This window comes from Cottoperca gobio, chromosome 23 (assembly GCF_900634415.1).
Source record: "Cottoperca gobio chromosome 23, fCotGob3.1, whole genome shotgun sequence".
Taxonomy (NCBI): Eukaryota; Metazoa; Chordata; class Actinopteri; order Perciformes; family Bovichtidae; genus Cottoperca; species Cottoperca gobio.
The window spans coordinates 6,944,288-6,953,945 of NC_041377.1; the positions used below are offsets into that span (position 1 = coordinate 6,944,288).

The window sequence follows — 9,658 nt, forward strand, 5'->3', positions numbered from 1 at the left end:
TGTCTCCATAATATTATGCAGCAGCTCCATGGTAACCGGGCAGGGCTTTTGGCTCAGACCTGGGCTCTCCCCAGCCACAGATCCTATATGTGCCTCTGCATAAGTCTGGAATGCAACAATTACTCAAGCATGTAAAACGTGCAGGCTTACTAACTGCTTGCAGGGAGAGACCCTGTCTGTACATAGTGGCTCTTAAACATGAATGTGAGGCCTCTCCTCTCCCTATTGTTCTTTGGAAATGTTAAGACGGATGAAAAAAACATATAAATATAATTCAGGATTAATTTGACATTGGTTTCATGACTGAAAAAAAGAGCACAGCGTTCTAGTTTGACAATAAACCTGCCTGATTATTATCTGGTTATATCTTCATCCATATAAATGTTAAGCTTTCTGGGTAAAAGAGGAAGGGACCAACAATGGCCGGATGCTGGAAAAGCCTACTGTACTATACTGCGCACTTCTGTGTGTGGTAGTCTGTGGTTTTAGCTAAAGCCACAATTCAGTCATGAATCACACCAACTGAAAAATACTAGTGCAACCCAAAGCATTTAAGAACTAATCAGTGTTTTTGCATGTTTTACTGATCATTCTACAAAGCATAGCATTAATATGTTGCTTTATGTTACATTTGTTTTAACTCATTTGATTACACTTAAACATAGCCCCACCCTCATCAGCTGTAACATTAATGTGATGTATGTACAGAGTATTACTACACATCTGAGTACTTCTTCCACCACAAGGAATGTATTACATGCATTATGACTGTTAGTTAGGTAACTAGTATCAGATATCGGGCAGCAATGTGTGGTCTTATTTATACTATTTTATTATTTGGAAATGACAATGACCGACACAAGACATTCCCGAAAGTAGTGGCGCAGGTAACTCAAGCTGTTTATTATGCCAGGAAGTGGTGCGTTAAATGAGCAGGTGAATATTCTGGCCAACAAAAACAAAGACTTACAGTAAGCATGTAGACATGTTCTGTTATTCAAATCTGAAGCCAAGACATGTACTAGGACATATGCATACATCAGTATGGCAGGAGTTTCGGAACGATAATGAAACTGGAAGACATCTATATAATATACAAATACATGTTGGTGCTGGGAAGATGGTGAGCTGGAAACGAAGGAAAGGAAATATCATGACTGGTCTGAGGATAGGTCATACAGGTCTCAAACATATACAGTATACGGTATATATATATATATATATATATATATATATATATATATATATATATATATATATATATATATATATACATATATGTATACTGTAAACATACATTATACAAAATAGGGAAGCACCTAACTGAAAAAGCACACTGTATTCATGTAATCCATGTTTCTGCAGAATCTCTTGTTCCACTCTGGTCCAGTTGGTGGCAGTAATGCGCCTCTAAGCTGGTTTGCAAACTACCAATAAACACTAAAGAAGAAGAAGTGGACAGTTGACAGCTCACTTCAGCTAACAGTGACGACTGCAGCTCATCTCAATATCTGCACGTGAATACAAACTATCTGTCCTTCAACATGTCGGCCAGAAATCCAGGGACGAAGCTCGGTAAGTAGCTTAAAAAATAAAACGCTTAAACTAAATTCGGCCCCCGTTAAACTGTAACGCTAATAATGTCTTATAAACACACATCGTGTTGCTGTGGCTTTACCACAACTTTTAACTTTACCAGCATAACGTAAAGTTTGATTAACATTTCCTAAAACAAATGAGCCTTGCCCCATGTTATAAGTTTTTTTAAAATTGAAAACAGAACAGTCAGGGAAGCTAACATTAGTTAGCTAACTTCAGTATAGCTTAATCTTTTAAAAGTTTAACGTTAATAAGTAACATTTTAAAGGCAATTGACCTTCTGTACATGTTACTGTGTAACTTCAACTCACTGTAACATACGCCATAGTGTCATAAAATAATATATATGTTTTAGAAACACTTGTCAAATAGGGTGAATGTGATAGTTCACTTCACTTCAGTTTTACTATAACACAATTAGGCAACGTACTGTTAAATATTATGGGATACGGTTGCTGTGACTACAGTGACAGTGTAATTGAGAACTCATGACAGTCTCTAGTTAAACCCTTCTGTACCTCAGCTCTTCATTAACATGTTACTTTACTGTATGCATCAACTTGTGTAAGTGGATGTTAAAAATACTGTTTCAGTACGCCTACACCAGTTTACACTCTCTCTCAAAGACTGTTTATAGTTTACACACTGGGGTAGGCTACATGCTGGGTGTGAAACATTAAATATCATCCCTTTTGTATGCAGTGCACTAGACACCAGCTGCCAACACATTCCCCTAACCCTAATGTAGGATTTTAATTTCTATGCATATATCATTTGTTCATGAATGTTTTGAATAGTATTTACTTAAATGCCCTAATGCATTACAGAGTTGTGTCAGCCTTTGGTGAAATCCTCCTCCTTTGACTTTCCCAGAGTCACATGAGTTTAGCACAAAGACTGGAAGGAGTTTGATCAAAAGTGAAAAGTATACAACTCCAAAACTCTCTTACACGTTGGATATTTGTGCTTTGTGCTAAGCTAGGCTAAACACACTGGGAGTTTGTATTTATATTGAATACAATTACCAAGATACAAGTAATTGATTTTTCTCATATGGCCACAATTCTCATAATGTTGTACTGCTAAGCTTTATAATGAAGTGTTGTTTTACCTTCTACATTCCTTTCTCATGGGTGTCAGATCTGGAGTGGATATCCAAAGTGAGAGTGAATACACATGCTATCCTGAAGAGAGCTCAGCACATCCAAGGACAGAAGATCCCCAAGAAACAGTGGCAGGTAGACCTCCCCGTTCACCTGCACCTAGTGTGTGTTACACTGCACATACTGGGACATGATGACAGAAAACCTATACTACTTTACCGGGGACCGATACCACAGTATTAACAGTGTGACAAAAACATCCAAGGGTTGATCATTTGATATTGTCTCACCGTATACGTAGTTGTGCCGCCCAACCTTACAGATGTCGCACTAATCTCCGCACTGTTTGTTTGACAAAGCCTCCTGACAGCGGTGAGATTCTGCTCTGAAGATGCAGACCAAGTAAAACTATTTGCTCTGATGTTCGGTGCCATTTCTGCGTGTTTGTCCTGCAGGCTGCCTGGCTGCTGAAGGCTGTCACATGTATCGACCTGACGACTCTTGCTGGAGATGATACGCCGTCCAACGTCCATCGGCTGTGTCTGAAAGCCATCCAGCCGATCCGAAGCGACCTGCTCAAGGAGATGGATATGCATAACAAAGGTCTGCTGCCAGACACACCACATAGCGTCATTCTTTTTTTTTTTTACTAACTGGTGGCTTGGAACGCGAGGCCTGTAGAGTTGGAGCCTTTTACTCACTTCATATCCCAGAACCCCGAGACAAAGTTTGACTTATTTAAAGTCTCATTCTATCCTACCAACAGTTAGAAACCCCAGAGATATTCAGTTTGCTATGCTTATTTGGACGGGACAATGATTCAACACAATTCAACCTGCAGAGGGCGACACAGACCTCGTCATCACCGTGTTTCCTCATCTTCGCTCTGCTTTCTGTGTTGTGTTGCGTTCCAGGAGTGACAACAGGAGCAGTGTGTGTGTATCCGTCTCGGGTGGCCGATGCCGTCAAATCACTTAAAGCGGCAAACTCCAGCCTTCCTGTTGCCTCGGGTACGTCAGCTGAAATGGAATCACACCTGTAGTCACCGTTTACTGCAGGGGTGACATGAATTGTGAGCTGAAATGTGCGTGACTGTGTCCGTGTAGAAAATGAATTAAGACTTGTACCTGAGCTTCACCGACAGTGTGCTCTCCCTCGTCTTCCCAGTTGCCACTGGTTTCCCAGCAGGCCAGACTCCACTGGAGACCCGCCTGCAGGAAGTCCGCTTGGCCGTGGCTGACGGCGCCTCAGAGATCGACATCGTCATCAACAGGACGCTCGCCATCACAGGACGGTGGGAAGGTACGCTGACACCACATGATGAGAAAGACACAGAAAGGGTTTTTAACACGGGTCACTCGGACGGAACCCAACTTTGCTTTTAGGACATTTTGTTCATTTCGGTCTTCATCAGCAGAAGCCATTGCGCGGCTTTCATAGATCTGTAGATGTTCAAACTTCTTGTTATGCCGAACCAGTGTTTAATCAAAAGTTCAAAGTTGAGCTTGACAGTTTCTGTTCTACTTCTCTTACCTTGGAAAGGGCAGTTGACAAAACGATCTTCATCAAGCAGTTGAAGTGAATATAAGACGGTTGACCTTGAGTCGACATTGTTTGGTCTGCTGCTGTTTTCAAGGTCAAGAGAAATGTCAAGATCAGAAATGGAAAAGGTTTTTTTTTCTAGCTGTAATAGTGAATCAGTTTCTCTCCCTTTGAACTCTGATGGCTGCGAACAGAAAACATGAACACAATTTCTGCTAATTACTAAAAAGCAAGAATAAATATTCTATGTGATTTAAATATTAAGTATTCCACATGAGTCCTCACAGTGTATCCACGTGTGTTTGACTAAAGGACAAAAACTATATCTTAAAGTGTTTCGTGTAGTTTCTAACTGATCACAACTGAAATAGTTTATGTTTTTAAACTTCTGGTCTGTGTATTGAAATCTATAGATATATAGTTCAACTGCTGGTTGTTCACATGGATACATTATGTTTAGTAGACGTTTCCTTTCTCGCCCTACAGCCATGTATGATGAGATCCGTCAGTTTCGGGAGGCCTGTGGTGACGCCCACATGAAGACCATCCTGGCAATTGGAGAGCTGGGCACCTTCACCAACGTCTACAAGGCCAGCCTGGTTGCCATGATGGCCGGTACGTTTCACCACAACTTAACAACCTGCTTTGACACTTTGTCAGAGAAACGGTTTGTGTCTCTTGTTCGCTTTAAAGGAACGGTTGGCCGTCTTCTCAGAGAAGACTTGGTTAACATTTGAGAGTGAGGTGAGAAGGTCATGTCTTCACAGTGTGCTGTAAAGGCCTTTTTCTCATTTGAACTCTGGAGAATCGCATCACATCTTCTGCTGCCTTCATATGTTTGGCATAATGATAACACATTTGACTCGCCTGACGACTCATTTCGGACGCGTTCTTCAGCCATTCGTCTCACGCATCTAACGGAACAGATGCACTTTTTAATCAATCACGCTGTCTACACGGGCTGTGTTTAAGGTTCACGTTTTAACCTCTTAATATTTGGGATCAGGGGCCGTAGCGGGGTTTTACAGCTAGAGTGAACATACTGGTATCATTTGAAACAAGTAAACCTGAGGAATCTATTGATTCAAACCATGTCACAGTAGCTCGAAACTAAACTGGTAAAGGGGAAAGTTGCACGGCCATATTCACAGGGGTCACAGATTTATGACTCGAACATCTTGACACAGTGCTGAGCTGCATCTCAAATGAATATTTATGTTCCCAGCTTTCATATGACGTACATCACGTCTATGTGGCATAATCTGTTAACCTGCGATCTCCCCCTACTTATGACCTTTTAGTTTGGCTCACGTCCCATCCGCTAACATGGAGGGGACGAGGTTTATGATTTATACTGTAACCAGCCACCAGGGGGCGATCGAGGTGTTTTGGCTTCACTTTTGAGGTCACTGGTAATGGGTCCTCATTCTCAGCTGATGCAGGTGTTTCTCCTCAGTCAGCAGCTGTTGGTAAATATTAGTTTGTCTTCAGGCTGATGGATATCTGTAGGGAACAGACGTGTCACAAATGAACTTCTGTTAAACTGCGATGAGGTTCATGATGAGGTTGAGAAGACTCATAGAGGGACAACACACACAGCTCACTATATTTAATGACCTCCGCCTTCTCCGTCCTCTTACGGTCCGGCTGTGCACATATCGCTGTACCACAGCGCTGTGAAAAAACAAGGAGCCTCCAAATCCGTGTGTTTCGTCTGTTGAGTGGAAGTGGAAGTTCTTGATGCGATGACATCGGCCTGATTTTCATTAAGAAGTCTAAAGTCAGTTAAAGTTAAAGACCTGGTGTAAATCCTGCGGCCATCCAGCTTGTGGCGCTGCTGCATAGCTTTTTCTTTTGCCTTTTGCAAACCTGATGAGTAGAGCTCTCTCTCTCTCTCTCTCACACACACACACACACACGCACGCACGCACGCACGCACGCACGCACAGACAGTATGCTTAACTAGCCATCACATAATAAGCCGATTACAGAACCAAATTGTCAGGGGCTCTGATAGAGATCATTATTAAAATGCATTGCTTTTGTCGCCACACTCGCTCCTTAATCTCCCCTTGTTCCTATGAATTGCATATGAGATTCCTGAAATTGAATGATAATTTCACCTATTAATCTCTGATGCAGGCTATTTTACTCTGCTGTTCCCCGCCAGTATCCCCCTGCCCACGCAAATGAATAGAGCTTCATTACCGCCACCCGCATTTAATAACCGTTATCCATTATCTGGTAATTAAGACTCCCCATAACGAATCTTAAGGATTATGCCAGTTTGAGGAAGAGGGGAGAGGGGTTGAAAGAAAGACCTGACTGGAAAAATACATAGAACATGTCTTTAATGAACTAGAAAATGTTCATCTTGTTCTGTTCAGTAATGAACAGTCATTATACACCAGGGAGGCAGAAGGGATTTTTTTTTTTCTTTCCTGCAGCCCGCAGTTTGTGGGTAATCTATTAAAGAGTGTCATTTCATCTTCTATTTTTATCAGGAAAGCTGATAAAACATAATTGGCTGTGAAGGAAGAGAAGGAAAAATGAAGGATTTTATTGATGAGCGTGCAGCTGCCCTCTGTTAGCCATCAACGGCAGCATATGTTCTTGTCTGGCCAGGCCAGACTGTCAAGTAATGTCCCTGTCCATCCTCAGTCTGCACCCTCACACCAACCCTGTGCTGCTCCCCTGCTTTCAGCCGCTCGTTTTCAATATGGTGCAACATGACCGAATGCACTACATGCTCCACTCTTGTGTGTTGCTGTTTTGAGAACATGTTTGAACCCGACAGGTTCGGACTTCATCAAGACGTCCACAGGAAAGGAGTCCGTCAACGCCACTTACCCTGTCGCCATAGTAATGGTGAGGGCCATCCGTGACTACTTCTTGTGCACAGGCCACAAGGTACAGTACTTCCTTCTGCCTCTCTGTGGGCTGTGACTATTTCCTGGTTAATGTGGAGAAGGTACGCTGCAGATCAGCATTAATGCAGGTTGTCTGCTCTACTCTCTAAATGATCTTATTCATTAGTTCCATTCAGTAACCAACTATTATACATAATAATAATAATAATAATAATAATAATTACAGTCTAGTTCCTATTTATATATTTGTGTGGTTGTTTCATTAATACACACTTCTTTTTTATATTGGTCCAAAGGGCAGCACACAAAACAGATGTAATCACATACAATACTTAAGAATAGACAGAAATGGGAAAATGAACGAAATAATAAATAACAAAATAAAAATAATCAGATAAAAATGTTTTATTATTATTATTATTATTATTATTATTATTATTATTATTATAAATATGCAATCCAGTTTTTACTAAGGGTGGTTATGTTGGACACACGTCTTTATGTGGAGACAGAAGACGGACGGAAAAATTAGCAAATAATACTCAAATAAAACATGCATATTATAATAATAATAATAATAATAAAATGATTTGGCAGAAGGTGGATGAAGAGGAAGTCTGAATATGTTGATTCATCAGACCAGCAGCCAATCGGTGTGTCATCAGCGCACATTATACAATGATGCTTTATAGTAGCCTCTGTTCTGTTCGTAGTATCTGCCATTTTATTTGAAGTGTCCGGTATAATCATGCTTGAAGTGTGTGTCCTGTTGACGGAGGTGTATGTGCTCCCTCAGGTGGGTTTTAAGCCAGCCGGGGGGATCCGGACGGCTCAGGAGTCTCTGGTGTGGCTCATTCTGATCAAAGAAGAGCTGGGCAACGACTGGCTCTGCCCGCTCCTGTTCCGCCTGGGAGCCAGCAGCCTGTTGGCTGACATCGAGAGGCAGGTGGGGACTCCACACACACACACACACACTTTTACTTCTCTTACTTTTCTGCATATAAGTGAGTTATTTTTATTTGTTTCGTTTGTTAAGATCTACCATCACGTGACCGGGCAGTATGCAGACTATCACGAGCTGCCTATGGCCTGAAGCTGTGGACTTCCTGTTTTTTTTTTGTTTTTTTTTAAAGACCAATCAGAACCTCAGACTCGCCACATACAAGCCTGTCGCTACTTAACCAGGCAGAACTCCTCCATTCTGTTAACCACCCTCATGTTCAGTACTTAAGGACTGAAGAGCGGGACCAATGTCTGTGACACGAGAGGAAAGTGCTTTTATTGCTCTGTATAATGTACTAAAGTATTGTGCTCCTTCAGACTGAAACAAACAGGTGGATAAACTTTGTCACGGTCTTTTGTTACAGTAATAATAAACCGTGTATCGTGTGAAAGATGTGCCGAGTTAAACTTCATTTGTTTTCGTGTAAAGCAGGAAAAATATTGATTTTGAGTCGAACAAATAATATCAATTTGTCCTATACTTGATACTTATACTAATATAATAAATATATGTATATATATATATATATATATATATATATATATATATATATATATATATATATATATATATATATATATATATATATATATATATATATATATATATATATATATATACATATATATATATATATATATACACACATATGTACATTTATGTGGACATTTACTTGACTCCTGTTCTCACCACTTCTAGCCCCAACCTTTCTGTTCATCTTCAGTATTAGTAAATGAGGTAGCGCTTACAGAGCTTCCACATCTATGAAGCCTCTGGTTCTGCGGATGCTCGTCAAGTCTCTGACCTGTCCCAGCGATGTGTGCTGAATCTGTTATGGAGGCTTCCTTTGCTCTTAATTTCATTAGCGGGGGGGGAAGCTTGGCCAACTGAAGAGCGCTGGGAATTAATCAGGGGTTAAGTGAGTTTAAAAGATCTGATTGAACAGTTCACAAATTTGAGGCTTCATTTGAAGACGGAAAACTTTCTTCTTCCTTTTCTTCTTTAATTAAGATATCACAGGCATTGACCTTGACTGTAACGGAGGATAAATGAGTGAGAATTAATTGTGGAGGGAAGGGGATGTGAGCTTTTGGGGGGAAAATGTGGGATTTGATTGGAACAGTCATGGGAGAGGGTTTGCTTCAGGACACTGGTGGAAGGGCTGGGAATGAGGCCATGCTCTGTTAGGGATTGTAGGCGGTGGTTTAACAAGGTCAAATGCAGAACCTTTGAAGGTTAGTCTGCAGAATAAGCCTGTGCAGTTTATCGGACAAATATCCCTAAGATTTTAAATAAATGTGTCTGCTTCTGCGTGCATTGTTTCGCCCTATATTCCTCAGTTCGACACATGGGTTCAGAGCAACTTATCCTGTTCAACTACTGGCCATATTGCCAGCAAATTAGCTGTGGATATTTATAACCCCCAATGATTCTAATGACATCTTTATGAACATAGAACAGATGTTAACACTTCCAGCACCAGGCTCTTTCGGGTCCGTACTTCGCTGTAACAAGCGGCTCCTGTAGATTAAGTCTAAGGA

General features: G+C 41.0%; 1 protein-coding gene across 1 annotated transcript; it reads left to right on the forward strand.

The window, feature by feature from the left end:
• The first annotated feature begins 1,421 nt into the window (after positions 1-1,421).
• On the forward strand, positions 1,422-8,508 carry dera (deoxyribose-phosphate aldolase (putative)). The gene is made up of 9 exons (XM_029462149.1): positions 1,422-1,575; positions 2,740-2,837; positions 3,158-3,305; positions 3,617-3,712; positions 3,870-4,004; positions 4,731-4,859; positions 7,042-7,154; positions 7,911-8,060; positions 8,151-8,508. The coding sequence occupies exons 1-9, from the start codon at positions 1,545-1,547 to the stop codon at positions 8,205-8,207; spliced, it is 957 nt and encodes a 318-aa protein (XP_029318009.1). The 5' UTR covers positions 1,422-1,544; the 3' UTR covers positions 8,208-8,508.
• Positions 8,509-9,658: the final 1,150 nt, after the last annotated feature.